The sequence below is a fragment of the Calidris pugnax genome, unplaced genomic scaffold (genome assembly GCF_001431845.1).
Source record: "Calidris pugnax isolate Ruff unplaced genomic scaffold, ASM143184v1 scaffold27, whole genome shotgun sequence".
Classification (NCBI taxonomy): domain Eukaryota; kingdom Metazoa; phylum Chordata; class Aves; order Charadriiformes; family Scolopacidae; genus Calidris; species Calidris pugnax.
The window spans coordinates 6,273,512-6,295,720 of NW_015090893.1; the positions used below are offsets into that span (position 1 = coordinate 6,273,512).

The 22,209-nt window shown below is 38.6% G+C and overlaps 1 protein-coding gene across 2 annotated transcripts in view; it reads right to left on the reverse strand.

Annotated features, from left to right (window-relative positions):
• Positions 1 to 12,060: 12,060 nt before the first annotated feature.
• The window catches only part of ADRA1B (adrenoceptor alpha 1B), a 31,877-nt gene continuing 21,728 nt past the window's right edge, over positions 12,061 to 22,209 (reverse strand). For both annotated transcript variants that reach the window (XM_014947804.1, XM_014947803.1), the window contains one exon: positions 12,061 to 13,160. In XM_014947804.1, coding sequence (XP_014803290.1) covers positions 12,598 to 13,160 — 563 coding nt within the window. In that variant the 3' untranslated portion in view covers positions 12,061 to 12,597. The remainder of the gene's footprint in view (positions 13,161 to 22,209) is intronic.

Genomic DNA, 22,209 nt, shown 5'->3' on the forward strand with positions numbered 1-22,209 from the left:
TGTGTGGTAAATGAAGCACAGGGCACATCTAGGGATGGTGAGGGTGAACAGTGGGAGAGGTGAGGTCTCGAGTGAGCACCACCTGGCTTTCAGGGTGAAAACATAATCATCTGGAAAAAAAATGAAGTGAGAAGATAATAGAGAGGAAAGTTGTGATAGATGAACAAAAAGAGGGATCATATCTACAGCAGCACGTCAGTGGTGGTGTTTCAGGTTTTGTTGCCTGCGCTACCTTAGCCTAATGGTTCCTTTATCTACTTGGTGGCTATTGAGCATGCATGTGATACAGTTGTATCACTTCTAAGGGACCGTGAATTTGAAACTTTCACAAGTTTTGAAGTCAAAGGTGTGTGAAGCAATGTTTTGGTTTGTTTGGTTTTTTTCAATTGAAAATCACTATGCCAAGCCATGAGGCAGTTTAGGCATATTCTTATGAGGTTTTCCTTGCTCTAAAGAGCTTTTCAGTAAGCAAGTCCTGATGAAAGATAAAGTTCAAAATGTTCCTCTAAATAAGTTCTTGAATGCCCTAATTTAAGAAAAAAAACCCCAATATAAAAAAAATAATAACAACCAAAAAGCCCCTGCACTATATAGCTGTTCCAGATTTGGGTTAGGTAGAATCTGTTCTAATCAGTAGGATATGGTCAAGGATTATCCTCAGAGAACACGGGTTCTTAAAAGAGAAGGCAATCAATCTGTTATTGAGAGGATGATTCTGTTTCTTCTTTTTCCTCATAATATGGGGAAATACACGCACTGTTACAGCCATACCAACTTTTTTGGCGTTACCAGCCACCATTGGTAAAATACCAAAAAAGTATTAAATCTGGCAGAACTCCATGAGTGGACTGAATTGTATCTATCCCATGTGAGGGCACTGAGGAGGAGGTGCATTTTTAGAAATGTTTTAAGAAGTGTCCTGACTTCTGAACTTCTAACTGACATCACCAGGCTTTGATTCAAGCCTGAAGGGCCTTTGGAATGTTTTACATTTCAAAGTTGGGGTAGAAATTGAAGATTCCAATGCCAGATTCATTTTTGTCTTGATTTGTTTGATCACTGCTTCTAAATTAATATTTCTGATGACTGAGTTTCTTGGTGCCAGTGATGGATGTGGGTATTAATGAGAGATTGGAACACTTAGCAGTAAGTTGGCAAGAGCATGGCTAGTTGCAATGAAAGCAAACAGGAGCTCTATGGCTAATTTTTCTCCCTGGATAAAAAAAGTAGATTCAGCATTCTGCAACATCCCAGCTGCAATGATTTAGCCCACAAAAATGTGCCTTTCTGCTGTTCTGCTAGGACTGTGTAATTTATTCTGACTTACAGATCATATTTCTGAACCTTCACACTGTCCTGTTAAGTATCACGTCATTTGAAAAGGGAGAAGGAAATTACAGCTGTGGTACAAAATCAATCCATGCAGTTCTGAATTTGATGAAATGCTGTTTAAACCTCCTCTGGCTGTGCAAAGAGCATAGGGGTTTGAATAAGTTACTGTGTTTCATCCCCAGAAGGAACTGAACTGGTAAGAATAATACTGGACATCAGGGGTCAGCAACCCATCCAGGGTGGTGTGCTAGCCTTTTATTTTAACTTTTCCAAAAGAGAGTTTGTTTGCCAGCAAAAACTCTACAGGGGTTGGACCTGCTTAGAAGTTTTGAGCTGCTGCTGATCAGTGGCAAAATACTACCCTGCCTCCATGTGAGGCAGGGGTTTCTAGTTTCAACGCAGCTCCAAACTTAGTAGGAGCCAGGACTAGAAATGTTTGCTTTTCAGGAATGCCGTGGTTCCCAGTTGCGGTCCCCAGCCAGCCCTGTTGTGCACCATCCAAAATTTATGTGCTGCCTTTGGCTCCTGTCCTGTGGGGTTACTATTCCAAAATGACTGTCAGTATCTCCTTATGATCTCATTTTTAAATAGGGTTCCCAACAATATCTTACTGACTCCACAGGAAGAAGTGTGTGAAAAATTAGCAAATTTTTCTGTATAAATATTCTGCCTGCACCCCCTCTGATCTGGAGACACTTTGGGGTTCCTTGGACTTTGGAGTCTATTCAGCATTTTGTTTCTCCCAACACAACATAGGGGAAAAGATACAACTCCCCAGGACCGCGGTTTCCTGCTTGCATTTAGGAGTGATTATTCCTTTGTTAATCTTTACCCTAGATCTAGCAAGAAGGGAAAGTTTTTCCCATGGCCCTACTTAATTAAAGATGGGGATGTTCCCGCAGTCCTTTATAGCAGAGTGGCCTTTGAGCCTTATGGCTGCCGTTTAGGATTCTTGGTTCCCCCTGAGGCTAGTCTTGAGCAAGCTGCAGCTCAGTGAAAGTCTCTGAATCTGTCTCTTGTGGAACTGCTCCTCAGTGCCACTATGAAGGAAAATCCCAAAGGCTTCACTGGTATTCAGGGAAGAGACACCCACCAAGAGAACTGGAGACTCTCTGCCCACCATCAGGGGATCATTCCTCCAGCGAGCGAATGAATGAATTTCTAACCGCTCATTAGGTATCAATGTAGTCAGTGTGTATGACTTCTGTCTTCCAAGCGCTGACTTACTGTCTGTATGTCTCACTTTCTTTTCTTTACACAGTAACTTTCCTTACAGGAGTGTTGTGTTCATATGTTTGGAAAATGCAAGAACAAGTTGTCTTACAGTAATTTCAAACATACACATTTTACTAAGAAACATCCTGGAGGTTGTAGTGCAGTTGCCATTTTTTAATGACTAAATCTTACTTGTTCAAACATAGAACATGTTACTGTTTTAATCAGTCTTTTAGAACCTCTAATTCATTGCTGTAAGTGAAAGTGTATGAATAGCTGAAGATTATGTATATATACAGAAAATGAAAACTTGGTATCATTTGTTTAATCTTCTTGGTGCTAAGGGATTTTTCAGAGCATTGATATTTGTTTAAGTGAACACCTGTTGAAAAAATCAAGAACACATAATCCTGAATAAATAGACATGTTTGGGTAACAGTTCAGCGATGGAAGCCTTAGCTTGTATTGTTGAGATTTAGCCTCTCTTTTGAATGGGTTTACCTCTCAGGGTATGCATGCAGCAGAGTCCAGGGTCACTGAGTACCTCAAGTGGAACACTTTAATACTACAACACTTTTATTGAGCAGGCATGCATTAAAAAGGTAAAGTCAGGCTTGCTCTGTTGCCCATCTGAGTGCAGCTCCACTCAGTTAAGCATTGCATGAGGATCCCTAGGCTGGAATCTTTATTTTTACCCAGTCATGAAAGCAGGAACCTTTTTTGCTGGGTGAAAATGGATAATTTACACACAAGCTTATAAATTATTTGCTGCTGGTGACTCCTGATATTAAAAGTATGCATTCCTTTTCCAAAATCAGGCTTGTGCTATTTAAGGCATGAATAATGTAAATGAACAGGCATACAACAAGAGTTTATTAATGTGGATGTTAAGGTGCTTCAAGCCACATTGGGTGCAATCCTGGTGCAGCACCAGCACTGCGAAGATACATATGAGTTACTGCATGCACAGCTAGGGTGCAGATGGGGTGACTGGTGGGTACTGCATCTGAGTACAATTTCTGCTGCTAAAACACAGCAGTCTGGAAAATAGCTTCTCCTTTTTTTTTTCTTTTTTTTTTTTTAATAGTAAACTCATGTTTTGCACAAGAAGTGAATTATTTTAGAAATGAAGACTGAATGAATGAGTTTCTACTAAAAGAATGCATGTTATATCTGGAAGTTTTCATTCACAGGAAGTGGTGCTTTTCACAGCTTCCCTTTTTTTTTATAGGTTCTAGTCCTGAGTTGCCTGAACAGCATTCTCTCTTTTTAAAAATAAAACAGAATAAAACTTCAAGCCACATGAATTTCCATGGAAATCAAATTGCCACTTTATGTATTTAAAGTTTAAGGAAGGAATTTTTAAAGGCATCTGCAGGATTTGATTAGTTGACTTCTTTTTCTGCAAGCTTGCTGATCAGCTTTACTTCATGGATTTAACTGTGAAAAAGAAATGCTTCGACAAAACAAATTGAGCTTTGGGAAATCATCGCTTCTGGAAGAAACTTAATTGGAATTGAAGACAGGATGTCTAAGTTCTCCTGCTGCCTTAAGAAAAAGTCTTCCTCATTTACTGTTAAAGAAGCTGAATTTGTAGTGTGAACAATCCGGAGAACTCTTAGCTGAGAGTATTTGTGAATCTCACGCGGAACAGAAATCCAGTAGATGGCGATGTTGGATTTTCTAAGCCAGGTTTACATTCCTTTCCTTGTAAAACCGATCTAGTTATTGAAATCAGGGCTCAAGCTGTCTTTCAATAGTCCAGGACTAGACTTTAAGCTAACTAGAAGAAGAGGGATGAACTGTTCCATAATTATCTCAGCCTTCAGAGCATATGCTAAATTTACTTTTTAGGACAGCTTTTTTGATCTTCACAGTGAAGAAACGAGAGCTCAACAAATCAAGCAAAGAAAAAATAATTACCATTTTCCAAAGGTCATATAAAGTTCAGGTTCTTTGCTAGAATTAAACATTTGCACACAAGTCCCAGTGGAATCAAATTATTGTGCTTCCCAAAGAGCATTTTAAAGGAAATTGTGAAATAGGCAATTAAAGGCTTTTTAATCACAGCTATAAATTAAAGTTTTGCTATATCCTCCTTTTAGGTTGACTTATTAAAGAAATTGTGAAGGATTCTTATTAATTTTGAACATCTGTTCTCTTTTTCTCTGTGTCTTGGCTGGAGTCCTATAAAGATTATGGGAATTTCTAGAAAGGGAGCATGTTCTTCATTGGTCAAGCTAATATATTTTGACATAAGAAATTTCACGTAGCAAGACCAGATTTCCTTTCTCTGTCACCTTCTACTTAACTGAACAACCCTATCCCAGTATTTTTTCAAGCCTTCCGTTGTTTTCATCAGTTTGGCTCAAGTTCACAGGGTATAAAATGAAGATCCAACCAGTTAATTAAGACTATTTTTTGCCTTTATCACTGTTCACACGTTTTCTAGAGGCAGGATGCTCATTGTTCAACCAGTGTAAATGAATTAATCTCATCTGAGCTCAAAACTATGCCAATTCACATCATTAGAGTATCTAAAGCAGGATTTGTCATAGTGAAGTCACTGATTCGTCTGCTGGGATTGTGTACCCTACCAGTGACTTTCATTTGGGGCATGCTGCTTCTTATACTGGTTTTGGATTTACACATGAAAAAGTGAAGTGAATGAAACATGTTTGTAATCTCTGTGGAGCTCACTGGTTACAGGAATAAATAAAAAATGCAACTTTAACATTAAGCCAGTGCTTGATTAAAATCAGCAATCATCGTGAATGGCTAAAAAGCAGAAAAAAATGTTTCAGATCAGTCTTACTAGAACTGTATACTCAGATTTGAATGTGACATCCCAAAACTTATGGATGTTCTAGGAAAAAGCCAAACCATAGATTACAACTGAGTATAAATTGAACCTAACTTTATGCTTTTACAACCAAGAGAGCAGAGGAATGCAGATGCATCTCTCCATGTTGTAGTGACATAAATTGGAATAATAACCCTGCTTTTCTTTAAAGGGAGGCTTTGCTTATCTCCTTATTTTAGTTATAAACCAATCAGATAAACATAGTATAACAAGTTGTCCTCTGACTATTACAATGAATAAAGGCTGATTTATGGATTTACAACCTTCATCTTTTAACACTCCTCCCTTTCACTTGGCATTTTCAGCGCCCTCATTTGTCTTTCATGTTGTGCTCCCACATGCCTTGTTCCAGTCTTATTGGTCTGTCTTATTGGGCAAATGGGAGCATGTGACTTAGCTACCTCTGGACTCTGTGCTGACTAGCTAGTCAGCATGTACAAATTTAGTAGCCAGCAGGCTTTGAAATTGGTCAAGGGACAGCCTTATAAAGGTCTTTTCCTGAGAGGAGGCACTAATCTGGGTCCCTTTCCTCTATCAGCCACAAACTTTTATAATACAGAATTGATTACCTAGCTTTATTTAACTTCTTGTTCAGTTTGGTAGAAATCAGTGAAGAGGTTCAAAGGCTAATAAGAAGAGAATGGGAAAGGAAGCTAACATGTATGGACAGACAGAATGATTGTGTGAGCCTAATTTCTTTAAAATACCAGGCTGAAGGTTCATGCAAGCTAATGAGCAAAATGTTATTTACAAACTTTTATATATATTCATATATTCATCTACAATTAAAGTTGAAAGTAGCTTTGTATAATATATTGGAGTAAGGTCTCCATTCCTGAATCCAGAATTTTCTATGAGTAGGCTAAACTAAATCTATTTTTATATCTAGATTTCATTCTCTGTTTCCCAGAAAGTATTACACACTGTCCAATATATATGAACTTTGTTGATGCCTTTCAAACGTCATGCTTGTTCTCAGTTGGCTGGCACAAACAACGCCACACAGGATGGAGAACGGAGTAAAAAACTTCTGTACACTTTACCACAGAAAGCATGGTTAATGATTCTTTGATTAGTATGTGTTTAGAGATAAATTTCTCTTCCATTTCATAGGCAAACCAATAATTGCATATCCCAAGAGAGCAATGAGGGAGTTTAGAGCTGTTTGCGTTTATAAGCATACAATATAGTAAGTCATGGATAGAGAAAGCGTAACAAGATATATAATTTCTGTCTGCTTGTAATGTCAGCTGAGCTCCAGTGAGCCACTTACATGTAAAACAGCAGTTCCCCTTTCTTCTGTGAGCCTTTGGAGGTTTTCTTTCATACTTAACATATTTGCTGAATGCTATACATAGGTCTGCTTGAAAGTATTAAACGTAACAAGTGTATGGAAAAATATTTGATAAAGGAAAAAATATGCCTGCATAAATAAGGGTTATCTAGGATGATAACAAAAGACAACAGAATACTGTTGTCTATGGATTGTGTGCAATGCATGGAGAGAGTTAGGTATTTGACAATGGGATCTAACCACCTGGGAGAACCTAAGCTGAAAGCTGCCTGCTGACCTGTATTAGGACATTTCTGGGAGGACAGAAGGCATCCTGAAATTTTGCCTTGTCCAAGCACCTTCCTGTATGCTGCAGGCAGGCATCTCCAAACACTTGGGATCCACAGTCTAGATATATCTGCTGAGATCAGGCACTTTCAATGGTTCTTTAGAGGGAAGAGTAAAGCTCACTCTTTAAAAAAAAAGCAGTTAGAGGATGCCCAACAGTTATAGAATGGCAACTGGCATAGCAGTCATTCTGTAGGAGGGACTCATGGGTTCAGTTTTCTTTTCACTCTAGGGGCTGCCTTAAACCCTAGAGAAAATGTTTTGGTGGATGTTTCCTGTAGAAGCTATGCCATTGTAGAGCTGGGACCTCAAGATGCATTGTGCAAGGTGGAGGGAATGTCACGCCACAGGGCTGTGCACAGCCATCTGAAAGGGAGGAGTACTGTTCTCTGCTCCTTGCATTGTCTGTGCAGATTATTATACAGCCTGGAGGTTAAACATAAAAACAGACGTTAAAGCAGAGTCTGGAATTTTCCTAGGTTAGTGCCCTGCCTGCTATGTTACTGCTTTGGGTGCTTTTACTGATCTTGGGAATTGTGTTACCTTTTGCACAAATAGTGTGCTTTATGGGGAAGGTAACTAGTCCCCCTTCCAGACCCAAAAAAGTCATAGTGGGTGGAAACATTTTTTGGTTCCATTAAAGTACCTTAAACTAGCATGATGCCTCTTCATATTCTGAAGTATTTTCTTTTGACCATTTCAGGATGAAAGTGGTGTTTCTTGTCTGATGCACCATCCCTACAATACCATGTTCTGGCCTATGAAGTGTGTGAGCCATAGCATTGCCAGTGCAGTTTGGAAAAAAGGTAAGCATATGTTTTGTTGAGTGTATCAAAACAGAATCCAGTTTATTCTCGTGGGAATGAGCTGGTTAATTTGTGGCCACTAACAGGAATAGGCAGTTGTTAGTATGCCAGTGTTTTCATACCATAGCTGCTGCAGATTATCATCTCCTGTGTTGTGCAATTTTATGCTCATTTGTATCAGGTGAAAGTCAAGCACAGAAACTGAGAGCAGAGAGCACATCTGTTGAAAAGAAAGTTGCTATTTTTACATTTTCCAAACTAGAACTGCGCTTTATAATATTAATGTCCCCTCTTCTCTCCCCATCACATTTGGAAAGATAATAGAAAACTGCACTTCCAAAGAGTAAAGAATGTAGAATGCTCTAGAGCTTCAGTCTCATTCAGTTGGGTTGATTTTACCATAACGCTCCTCAAAAATAAGAAGCACTTGTGATAGCTGAGTGCATTGAAGCCTAATGGGTTTAATTTATGTGCAGCTGGGCTGTAACAATGCTCTGTGAGCCATTACAGCTGTGCCTCTCATCTGAATGGCTTTGTACAAGCCCCTAGTTAGTGATTAAGTTCCACGCAGTAGCTTAACCTGGAGAAATTCACAGTGCTTTATGAACACCTTCTGTGCTAAATGGCAGCAACTCCTCTTTGGAGGCAAATCCATTTGCCCACAAAATGCATTCATCAGAAGGTTTGTTAATATGCAGAAAAATATGCATGATGGAGTATAGTTGCATCTGATCGACCACCATCGTGTGCCAATTGCCATTTCACTAGGTTGTGGATGTTCTGCTTGTCAAATTAATTTTGGCTGTACTAAAAAAATGGGCTAATATGGGCTTGTCCCACAAGGTTTGATGATGATGCTCTGACCCAAATAGTTTTTCCTTTAAAGGAAAACATTGCAACAAATGAAGGACTAACAAAGGGAAGAGGGTGATTTGTATGGCCTCATTTGGGCAGGCTTTGCCTGGTGGAGGTCGTAGAAGATTCCAGTGGTAAAAATAAATACATTTAGAATAGATCTGTTGTAGAGAAGTCAGGTGGCCTTGCAAGGATTTTGTGTTTTAAGGTGGCATATCAGAATTTCTCCTCTCTAAACTTTGTGGTCCCTCTTTCAGATCTATGGGGGGTTTTCTTGGGTGTTTTTACTATCTGTTCTATTGCCTGTACCTTCATGGAAGCTGTGGCTGGAGATGAAGTAGATGTTGTTGGTAGCTTATGGACAGATGTAACATGATTCTTGTGAAGTATTACACAGTTCACCATATTTGGTGATCCCTACTGGTACAGTGTGGGTAAGCATAAGAACAGGCTGTATGGGGCCCTACAAAATGGGAATTCATGAGACAAAAAGTAAAAAGCTTAGAAGAAGAGCAGTCATCTATTTGTTTTTGGGAAGTCATGTAATAACAGGCATAGCTATGGAGAGCCTGACATGGCGTGAAAAGGTGTGTACGTGACCTGGGAAAAAACTTGGAGAAGAGAAATGTATTTTGGAGAAATATTGGGAATCCTTCCATCTTATATTTGTTACAGTTACAAGTTGTAGTTTCTTCAGTCTTAAAATTTAATTGGGTAGTGATTAAGAATGAGACACAGTTTGTTAGAATGATACCTGACATATATATCAGGTATTGCCTGAACTTGTTCTCGCTTTTTTTCTGTTATCCCTGGTTGCTGTGCTGGAGCCTACAGTTTGTCATTCCTTCATCTGCCTAATGCTAGGGATTGTATGAAATCATCTCTTAGGATGTGGCCTAATTAATATGCTACGAAAAATGGGCCTGATGTAAATATCTGTCTTAGAAATGGCAGAGTATATTTGTTTTGATTGCCTGTAATTATTTCCAACTTCTTGTTTTCCAACTTCAACACGGTGAATAAACTTTTTTTCCCATTCTTCTTTTCCATAGTATCAGAAATTCTGAAGCAGAGCTTCTCTTAGTTTCCTGTTTTCTTGGCAAGGCAGCATAACCTAGTCATGCCCCCAGGAGGTTGCCCTTAACATACTTTCAGGACTTGGCGGGCTTGAGGAGGGGAAGCAGTACAGGGTAGAGACCCTGGGTCTCTTGAGCCACATACGTTTTGCATGTGGTTCAAATATGCCCCCCATGCTAGGCAGGACATGGGAGAAGCAGCCGTGCTATGGCTGGCTGTGAGAGAAAGCAAGCTAGCAGGGATGGATGAGTCTGTGTTGTCCCTGCAGCCTTCCCAGGTAAAACTTACAGAACAGTAATGTAACTCTTGGGGAAAAAATAATACTGTCTACCTGTGGAATGCCTTCTCTTCTCCACTCTTTAAAGCTTGTGGGACATGTTTCTTCAGATTTTTGGCTCTTTGAGGATTTTGGTATATGATTTCTAAGATAGAGGCACCAGATATTCTAAATGGCACGGACTAGCATGATGTTAATGCGTATCTTCTCCTCCTGTTCAGTTACAGTCTTTAGAGAAAGCTGTTTTTTCAGTACTAATGTGGCTGAAATTATGTCTATAGATTTCAAAAAAGCAGTAAGGGAACTTTCCTTGCAGTTTTTGTGACATTACATGTGAAAATGTAGAAAGATGATAAGTGCTCATAAGTCACTTCAGTATGAGATAAACTGATTTCATAGGGAGTTAGCGAATTATGTCATTCTTTAAGGACCTTAAATGATAATCAAAGACCACACACCCTTTGTTAGGACTAGGAAGTAATTAAAGGAATGATCAGTCTCTGAGAGCCACATAGTTAAAGGCTTTAGAGTAATGGAATGCTATTTATTCTGAAACTTTGCAGTATCACTTAGCAATTCTCAAATATGGATAACATTATTTGGATTTACTTTACAAGTCATGTGTGATGCAAAATTTAGCTGAAGTGTGCTGTCAGGTGGTTAGATAAACAAATTTATTTCCCATTAGCAGCAATTTTGAAGAAACTTTTCAAAACCAAAAAGTGTTTAACCGACTACTGTAGGTTCCCTCCAAAAATTAATAAACAGGGTAGAGCTACAGTTCTGTGCCATTTAGAGGCCCAAAGAAGATAGCTTCATACTAGTATGTCACAGCTAGACAGAATATTCTGTATGGCAATCTCAATATGTGAGCAAAAAGAGTTCGTTTATCTGTTTTATGACACTTTTAAATTTTATAAGCATTGTCCTTTTAAGAGGAAATTACAGCCTTCTCCACAATCAAAATGGAATTATTAAAATAGGAGATTGGCCATAACTTCAATCAGGATAAGACCTAAAATATATGGTTCTTACTGTAACATGACCATGGGAAGACCTTGGAACATGACTTTCCTAAGTTGGTCACTGAGCTGGGAAATATTTCATGTAACCACAAGCCACATCCATCCCTGTCAAGTTAATGAGAGAATACACATTTAAAGAAACAAAAGGAAATGGCTCTCCCTTGGGATCCAGCATTGTTAAGTTGTCCCTAAGTGTTTTTAGTACATCTGTTTAAGGTTCATTCTCTGTTTGAAGTTTTAAATAAGAAAAGTCTCGGTTGGAGGAAGGAGTAAATACCAATTTTTCACTTCATGTAAAAAAATCAGTCATTAGTTTCATGATTCACACTTAATTGCAAGAGATGAAAATAACTTCCAAACATGACCTAAAATGTCCTAGAAGATATACTCAGGAATTCTGTTACAGTACTGTATTATTGAGCTGAAAAGTATTAATGACAATGAAATTTACACTACTCCATTGTTTTGACTCTTTCACTTCTTATCTGAGCGGCAAAGCAAAGGCCTCTAAATATGCAATACTATTTTCAAAGTGTGCTGAAGGAACCAGGGGCTCAGTGTATTTGTCCTAAGGCTGGGTTTTGGGTTTCCAGCGGTCAATGCTCTTTTGTGCTGTGTCCACGACACTGTTTATGAGGTATTTGGAGTGATTTATGAGTGTTGCTTTTAGAAAACAGATCCTCTGGTAGCCTGTATGTTTACAGGATACTTACTAATGTGCTGAAATGTAGATGGTGAGCTCTCATCATTGCTGGTATTTTCAAACTTTCAAAGAAGAGCATGGTGAAGGACAGAGGAGTTACATATGTTGATGGTAAGGGAATCATGGGAGGGAAGCAGCTGCAGAGAGATTCAAGAGCATCCTAAGAGTTACAATTGCAAACTTAACTGCTATGAGTGTTTTATTTTGAAGTGAAAATTGTGATGAGGGAACTTGGCTGAATTCCAGTCCTATAGTAATAGGTACAAGTATCTAAATTGTTGAGAAATTACTTTAATCTTTGACATTGTTTTCCATTTCTAAAGTGCTAATGTACAGTGAAGTACAACGACAGTAAGAATTTACAGGCAAAATCAGCGGCAAGTAGTACCCTGGAGAGGTACAAATAACACTGCATTGCTCACTTCCGCTCCCAGGCATCCATACATACAGCTAGCATACAGGTACACACATACATTCATACGTATTTCCCCTGCCCACCCCCATATTTATACATTCTTTCTATATACATACGTGTTTGGCTGTTCCACAGCACTTCCACAACAGCTAAATAATTAGATGTGCACTTCCCTGGGTTTATGCGGGTCCTTCCCTGCATTCAGGTCTTACTTCAGTAGCCTCTCTGGCACTTGACTGGAATATGGTTAGCCCCTACACTTTGCTGCTCTTGTGATATAAATCTGCCTGTTTCATACTGGCTTCCTTATAGTGCTATACTGAGAAACTGTGCAAAGGTCCATTTCTTCACCTGGGCTAAACAGTAAACGGGTTAGCGTACAAAAAGAGCAGATCATTCAGAATCTGTTCATTCCAGCATCATGTTTGCTCTACAGTCAGTTTTGCCATTCAGTGTGTCACAGATGGTTTCATGGTCCTCATTGCTGGAAGCTTGGCTGCCAGCAGGAACGTGTCCATTGCGCTCTGTTATGAGATTGAAGGTAAAGAACTGGCATGGGTCCTTTTGTCTGCTGCCTTCCTGTAAGGGGCTCAGGAAAGAGCTGGAGTTTTTCCATTCTTGGAATGTGCACATCTCCATATGTGGGTGACTGATTTTGCTCAGGTAGCCAGGGCTGGGAGATGCTGAAAATAATGTCCTCTGACTGCCACTGAGGAAACTCCCGCTGTCTTCCAAAGAGTCTTTCCTAGGGTGTTCAAAGGAGCACCGATTCCAGTTTCTGTAGCTGTAGGCCCACCAGCCCAACTGCTTTCGACGGTGGCATTGGCATTTTAGGATCTGTATAAAAGCCCTCTTGAACTCCTTGCTTGAGCATGGGTAGATGATTGGATTCAAGCAGCTGTTAAAGTAGCCAAGCCAAAAAATCACCTTGAAGATCGTTTCAGGGGGCTTCAGAGCTGAAAACAGAGATCCTGTCCAAATGAAACAAGCAGAGACAATATCTGAGATAATTGGTTGCCTGCTGTTAGGAAACGTAAATGTCCCATCAGATCACTGTTAGAATTTGTTTATGAAAAATCTTAAATGCATATCGCTTTCATTTTTGGTCTTTTAGTAATAAAATGTTATTTTTGTTATTTTTAAAGCTCATAAGGAAATGCTTTCCACCATTTGAAAGCTAAAGGATCACATAAATAATGGAGATTTAAAAAACTAAACCTAGTCTTTTTGTTTATATGTACCCATCCATTGCACTAACATCTATTGAAAGATCAAACCTCCATTGTCCAAGCTGCTGCACAATGCTCACAGGGAATAAAGCTGTGCCTTCTTCAAAGAGCTTTTGAATGTCATTTTTGCAGAAAAAGATCCAACTGTTCACAGGCTTCTCTGAAGGACTGTGTCCGGACAAACCTTAGAACTTTTAATACATTCTCTGGCAGCTCCTGAACATCACCCCATTTATTTATGTTATTATGATAGTACAAACCTCTTGAAATCTGAAGTTAATTGTGGTACTTCCCATATCTCAGGCATTCATAAAAATGGTGCAACCCAAACAAAGAGGTTATTTTATGAATACTTTCTCTTCTGTTCGCAACCAAATAATTTCCCTAAAGAGGCTGCCCAAATGAAAAACTTCTACTGGGAAATCTATTTAATGTGCTTTTAGTATTAAAAACATGCGATTGATCAGCTAAATTTAGCAAATGGGGCTTTATAAAAGAATGTTTGACATTTTTAAAGCAAAGCAGGCATTCAACAGTTATCCAGCTGGGAAAACACCTTGTGTCTGGCTCAAGTAATCAAAGAGCGGGGATTCAGGAGATAATTCTTATGTCAAGAACTGGAGTTAGATTTGAAGAGATTTACAAATGGAAGGTGACACTCAAGTCTGAATGTCACATCTCTGAGAAGAGTGACCTTTTACATTGGAGTGGTTTCAGGCTCCCTGGGCTGTGAAAGCAGCTGAGTCAGTTGTGACTGTCAGGATGCCTTAGTGGGGAGGGATATGATTCTAGGCATATTTCCCATCCCATAGCAATGTAGAGGCCATGGCTTGGGCCTTGAAACTATGCAAAAGCACTTCCTAGCTTCTTGGGTAAATAGCTCTTACATGCCACAGCAGATACCACTTTTTATCTAGATGATAGTGCTGGCCTCGTGCTGAGTATACGGGTCTGAGTCTCCTTAGCTCACAAGAAAGCCAAAGGGAGGTAAAAGCGTGTCATTCGTTATGCATCAGCTGCCCTCATGAGATATCCAACAGATAAATCAAATCAATGCAAATACTTAAAACTGTGTCTTGTGAGTGTTAAATACTCTTTGATGAAAGATTCAGTGATTCTATGGAATAAGCCATTAAATAGGTGTCAAATTCTTGTAAAGCTTTAGGAAAAGTTGATCTAAGCTTATAACTGCAGTCAAGATGAGGAAGATGTTCCAAAATTTCCCACATGCACAGTTGCAAACCTTTTCAGAATTCATTTTGTAAATAATAATTGCTAATATTTTCCCCTTCAGTTTAGAGAAAGGAGAAGCGTTGTGACTTTACAGAACAAGTACAAAGCATGATTGTGTACAAGGAACATTTTGGAGCTCATACTGATAAATTTCTTAAATTGATTTCTGGGACTCCTGTAAAATATAAATGATTAAAACCCAGTAAACTTTGTGAAGTGGCTAAAAAGCACCCATTTTTTCTTATGTGTGAATGTTGACTGAGCAGTGGTGAATTTTTCCAGATCAGTTAGTATGCCTCCCATACTATAACAATTAAAAATCTACAGGGCATTCCTGTGTCAAATTTAAATATTTTTAGGCAGGTTTAATATGGACAGAGAAACTCTATGGTGTAGTTTTCAGTAAAATAAAAAAAAATATTAAGGAACTTTACTGACAAATTTTCTGAAATTCTCTAAGGACAAATAAAATTACCTAAGCCATAGAGAAGAAAATTAGGAACTAATGCAGATAAACTAGTTGTACTTGTATAATCTATATTGCACATTAACTGACTATAACTACATACAGTATAGACTAAGAGACAAAGTAGGGAAAAAGGTGAAAACCTGAGTGGTGAAAAATGGCTAATCTTTGCAAACTGCTCCAAGAATATGTGTTCCTTAAAAAAGGTAAGGAGCTTATGCTTATCTTTCATGATAATCTATTTTTCAAATGCCATTTGAAAAAAATGACAGCAGGCCATTTTCAGCAGCTGCAGCAAACATTTTCAAAGCTCTTTTATATTAAAGGGCAGTAACACAAAAGAGCAGAGAATTTCCTCATTGCAACCCTGATTGATGGAGGCACCTTGTGTTCAGGCCTGATTCTAGAAAACTCACTAAGTCCCAATCAATCATTTAAAAGCTATCATGACCCTAGCTGAGTCATTAATAGAAAATCTGGAAATAGATCCATTTGGAAAGCTATGTGGCGGTGTGGTTTAAAAATAAAGAAATTAAAACTAAGAAATTCAGGAATAACTGTCAAGGAGATAATGAAAACACTGATCATTAAACACTACTTCATTCTCCACTTTTTCCTGGTTCTGCAAACAGCACAATGCAAGTGTTGCTTGACTCTCAAATTATACACAAACTAGTAGAATTTAGTTTTCATAATAGGGCAAAGAAGTATGCTTTTCTGAACAAGGAATATTAATTTGATGAATAAGCAATTGATTTATAGACTAGTGTATTAATTGCTCTTATTTCAGATGTATTAAAACTGGATAGAATTCTTCTGAACTCCTCTACCCTTCCTAATATACATATGTGCAACTGCTCTGAAGGGAGATGGACTTCCTCAATTAATTTCTGTCTATATAGAGAGAAAATAGTGAATTGTATTTGTTATTACTTGCTAGTTTTTTTCAAAAAGCAAGTGGTAGATGATACTCCAAGAAGGCCCTAACATTAAAAGAGGTCACTGCAGTCCCAGTGAGAATAAGTTCATATACAGGAGCATGACTCATTTGCTCTCGGATAGCACTTTTCATCTGTCAGTCATCCTGACTCCGTGCCATCCTCCTCATTTTACCAGAGGGCAATTTGAGCTGGGGGAGGTAAAAGCAACCAGCTGAAGGTCATGTGCTAAACTATTTTCACCAGTAAGAAAGTTTCTGTTTTACCGTGAAGAAAAGCATGAGACCTGGCATGACTCTTTTAACCACTAGAACTCACAGTGGGTAGTACAGCACATTCAAATAGTGTGTTTGGTGGGTCCTGCTGCCTTTGCCACCACCCAAGAAAAAGCAGGATTCAAGACTATTTCCGGAGATTAACAGAAACTGGTTGATGCATGTGACCAGATAACATCGCTGGTCCTGCGGAGGCTATATGCGCTGACAACATGATCATAATAAAACTCTACCTATGAAGGGATCCATGGCTAATGAAGGGATCCTCCACCAGCAAAAGCTACAGATGCTCTGAAATGTAATAGTTTTGTAATACAACTTTCATCATGGCGAAGGAAAAAGGACTGAGGAGAGACAGGAAAAAGAAATTAAATTTTTATCCATGTCCACAGTGGCAAATATATGAAACACAGTGATTTGAACTGCAGCAAGACAAACTGAGATTATGGAATAGGAAACACTTTCTGACTTCCAAGATAGGAAAATTCTGGAACATACTGCCTAAGAATGGTGTAACAAGTCCAGCCCTGGAGACTCTTAAAAATAGAGTAGACACACATCTACTGATTTATGTGTAGCTAATACAGCCTTTGATTTTGAGGATGCCACAAATGACCTCTTCACATTCCTTCTAGTCCTACTTTCTCTGATTAACTCCACAGAATATAATTGTGTTCAGAAGGAAAACTTTACGGCTTAAGTTTTGGCACCCCAGCAGAGTTCTACATTTGCAGTACTGGAATCCCACTAACACTGTAGTCTTAGATCCCTTTGGTAAATATGTCCATTATTTAGGCTGAGGATTAACTTTTAGAAAAATGGAATGTTGGAGACAGATACTTATTTGGGCACTTATTCTCTTCAGGGCTTTGGAAAGTTTCTGACTTTTTGTGTTCAATCTCTCCTTCCTCACTGGGTAGAATCCCAGACTGAGTTTTCTACAGAGAGAGAAGAAAAGCTGCTCTTTAGTATCCAGAAGGTGGTTTAGATAGATGTTGCTACACATGCCATGTACTTCTAAATATAGTTTAATTTTGTGACTATTATGCAAATCTGCACTGCCTTTCACCATATAAAGATATGAAAAATATTTTGACTAGCTTGTATATTTTTAACGTTACCCTTTTCCCTACCTTGTTCTTGGAATTAACAACAATACCTTTTATTTAGCTGCACACATGCTTTACCTCATAATTAACCTGTCAGGGCAAACAACTGCAGGCTATTTCGGTACCTTGATAAAATGATAAAGCTAAGCCTACTAGACATACTCTCTAACATCAGACTAATATTTCCTCCCCTAATCTCCAACTACTTTGCCATCACAGTCTGATAAACAGATTAGATATTTCCCTGTACTGATTTAGATTGCTTTTCAAAATGGCTGGAAAATTTGGTGTATGATTATCTCCTCAGTGATTTATTTATGATGGAGGTAGCCAGACTGACTTCCCTACTTAAACTGATCTTCTGATGCTTCATGTTTAACAGCTTCACTCTACACGAATGTGTATTTTCTATTTTCTTTTATTCTTCTGCACTAAACCCTGTGATTTATTAAACATAGCACCGCAATCTTACCTCTAATTGCACCATTGACACCAATGAAGTTTTTGCAAAGCCGGTGTCCAGCACAAATGGAGAACAGGAAATATTTCAGAAACTCAATCAACTTGATCAGTTTTGATTGGTTTTTGACCATTAGTTTAACCAGACTTCATAGAGCTATTCAGTTTGGAAATAGGCTGAGCAACAGCAAATATCATGAAAAGGAATTAAGAAGTATTTTATTTAGTAAAAGCTAATTTCATTCAGGGTTTGACTGGTTCTTTATAATGAATGCTTTATTACACAGAAAGTAAGTAATGAGTACACCCTCAATGAAATTAGGAAACATTGTGGGAAACAATTTGCCGTATTAATTCTCTTAATATATTCTACAGAATATCTGGCCAGAACTGAGATATTAAAATTCAGAGTCCCCTGGAGTCAGTGGGAGTCTCTGGAAGTCTTTGTAAAAGCTCATAAGGACTTCAGTGGACTTTGGAAGAGTCCTTAAAATAGCAGGGTGAGCAGCAGGAAAATCTGCTGGACTGGCTTAATCCCAATATTCTTAATTAAGGAAAACTCTTCACTGACACAGATTTTGATGTAGCCCTCTGCAGAGGAGAAACACACACACACGCTCTGCTCTCTCATGCTCCTTCCTACTCTGTTATTTTTCTTCCATCTAAATATCTGCTCCTTTGCTACCTCTCACAACTGGCCACTGTATTCATAGAGAAAGGAGGATGGGAAAGTTAAGACCTTCTATTTAAGGTTCCTTAATGTAATAGTTGGCGAGCTTCTTGACAAAAGTGAAATACACAGGACATGTTTGAGTTTCCACTTCCACTTTATGGAAGAAAGAATTTAGCATCAAAATTAGACCTGCCAGTGCAACCAACCAACCAGACAAAACCCCCCAAACTACTTCCAGGAGAAGGGAGAAAACTTGCTACTCGAGTTGTGTGCAAATACAAGGTGATCAGATACTACAGTGATTAGCTGGAGTTTAAATCTGAAAAACAACGTGTAGGATAAAATTTATGAGCTAAAACTTTTGAAACTACTTTGATATCTCTGTGCCATTCTGCTTTGTGTGCTAGTTCCAGCAACACAGGGGCATAAACTACTCTGACCAACAGTAGTTTGTGATGAGAGTAATTTGTGAAATATCACTGGGTTCCACTGTGTGGTTGTATTTCCTCCCTTTGTCCTTCATGCAAGGAATATATATATATATATTTGTACGTGATGGGACTGAAAGCCAAGAACTTAACAGTAGTACAGAACTGCAGTGGGAAGGGATGTTACGAGGTCTCTTGCCTCCAACCTCCTGCTCAAAGTAGGGTCAACATTGCATTAGGTCCTGTGAAGCCTTCCCTTCTCCAGGCTGAAGAAGCCCCATTCCTTCACCCTCTCCTCACACAGTGTCCTCCAGCCTCGGGATCATTTTGGTTGCCTCCAGTGGACTCTGGTTTATTGTTGTCTTCCCCCGCATCGATGCAGTACTCCAGACTCAGTCTAATGAGTGTTGAGTAAAAGCTCATAATCACTTCACTACATCTACTGGTTTAATTCCTGTTATACACCCCACTATACTGCAGCTTGCATCTGACAGAGGCTTTTGGATAGTTTTACATCCTATGTTAATGTTTGTGAGTCATCTTCATGGGAGAGGTCATTCTGTGTGTGTGTGTGTATTTCCAGAAATGCCATGCATTTATTATTTGTACCCAGTGGGAGGAAAATGTTAAACTGTTAATGATTTTTTACTCTGAAATAAACCACATTGTCTTTACTGTCTGCCTTCTCTTTTAAAGGCAGAGGCTTTTTCTTTTTCTGTCCAGGCATGTTCCCTTTCCAGTTACTTATTTCCTTTCTTCCTTTTCAATTGTTAAATATTTATTTCTGCTCTCCTTATGCTTTGTTTAGTTTTTAACTCCATCTGCTAATCTGTTTTCTAAAACCTTATGTTGTGATAATTGACTTTCTATTAAACATACATTTTTAATAACTGGTGTATTTGATATCAATTAAGTATCTAAATTACTCATAGAACCATCAGTTACTCATAGAATCATCACAATTACTGATGAATCATCAGAATCATCATTATTTGATACTTGGATTAGATAATAGTTGGGTAAGAGCACTGTGAATTTCATGGATTTAAAGAGAAAAAGTCTCTATGGGTAAGTTTTGGGTTATCAGGTGCTATGTTTTCTGTGTGTTACAAAGAATCGCATTTCAAAATCTTCTAAATCCAGTTTTGCTTAGATGAGAGCCAACGCAGGGTGAGTGTATGCTCCTGTTTACTGGAACAAGTACAACATTTGTTTTTATTGAAACTTAACTCTGGTCTGGAGTTAAGTATTTCACTGTGTGTCAGTTGTTATTCCAGTAATAGCAAACTAGCTACAATAAAATACATTGTGAAATTATAATGGGGTAGAAGGAGAGCTTCACTGCACAGGTTTCTGTCATAGTTTTAAGATTAAAGAAAAGCCTTAAAACTGGAAGCTACTTGTATTTATTTGTAACAAGTAGAAAATGAAGTGTTTCAAAATTGAAACACTGAGTGGGGGCATTCTGGAGAAAATCACCTTCCTGTTAGAATACCATAAGATAGAAGTAGTTAGAGAATTGGTAATAAGTATTCGGAAGTTTTGTTATAGAGTCTGGTCAAATTTAAATAGTTAAGGTAGCCTTGGAAGGCAAACATATCCTCCTTCATTCAGAGGAGAGAAGTATTCCATTTTGGTGCAGACTGGAGGGAGTCATTCTGACTGGAGTTAAAGCTGCACTTTTCAAAATTCCACACAAGACAAAATTCCAACGTTTTAAAAATCGTTGTGGTTATGAAAAGCATTGCAAAATACAAAATGATAACAAATGAGTTCTGAAACATGAAAAACAGGAAGCTTCAAGAATATCAAACCCTGTCTCTCAATCTGTTCTTGAGAAGACAACTTTTGCAAAAAAGAATATTGTTTTGCAAGAAATTTTTTTTATGATGGAACTCAGCCTTCCTATGAAAAGTGACTTGATCAAGTTTGTAATATGATCAGTGAGAGGCTTTCCCAGAGCTGGGCAGTAGATGGCTGCTGATGGCCTGGCTGGGAACCTCCGCTTCTCTTTTGCAGTTCAGGCTGTAATTCCTGCTGCAGCTGTAACTGCTGGTAGCTGCTTATGGCTGAGTTATGGCCACTTCCAAATGAACAGGGAAAGCTCAAATGTTACATGTGCATAGCTAGTAAAATTGTCCCTGTAAAAGTAATAAGCTGCCTCTGACCAGAGTTGTTACGAGTATGAGCTTAGAGAATGCGGAAAGGATGTGTTCGTCTTTTATTTAAGCTTTCTGTGGTCCTTTTTACCACATGCTTAGCCAAGTCAGCATGCCAAGGTTTTAAAGCTAATTGGATTTCTAAAGCTCCTGATTTCTTTCCTTCCAGCATTCAGTGTTTGTTTACATTCCCCTGGACTTATTTAACATAGAAAAAAACCCACAGTTTACAAACAGTAGAGGATGAAATAGAGTATGGTTATAAAATTAAGAGCTGATCAAGCCGGGAGGGACTGCAGGCCTTCTGGAGGAGAGGGTTAGGATAACAGTGAAAAAAGATATTAAGAAATAGGAAAAGCATCCAAAATCGACAGAATAAAATTCAATAAAGAAAATGAAAGGAAAGATGGTTAAATTACAACTACTACAAACAAGTAATGATGGCTAGTGTTTGATTGTGGTTTTCGAGCATGTTGTTGTCTCTGTAGGATGCCTTGGGCTGTATATTCCAACTGTGCCTGGGCTGCCAGGCTGGGGGACACCATGGGAATCACTGCAACCCCACAGTCACCAACATAGTGCAGAGCTGCCCTCCTGTGTTTGTGGCTAACTTGTGTGTATGTTTTGGAGGAGACCACTTTGCTGTTGAGGAGGGAGAAATATCAAATGAGGAATAACTAACTAGACAATGATACAGCACGAGATAATGTTGGAGAAATAGAAATACAAATAAAATGCTGTTGCAAGTAGTTCTCATTCTTCATTGTATTAATAGGTATGTTATGTATATGTCCAAAGATCTAGGCCAGCTATTAAGAAAAGTGTCCTGGTTGTGAAGAATTTATGTCCTAGAACTGACTACCTGTAGCAGTTACGGGATTCTCTTTGGTGGGACCTTTTGACCCTACAGTGAGCAAACGCTTGTGAGGGATGATTAAGATATCATTCAACCAGTCCTCAGCCCTTGAGTCTTTCTTTTATGTGTTTTCCAGTTGAGTCAGGGAAGTCACACAGAGAAATATCCCCTAACTGTCCTCACAGGGAAAAAGCG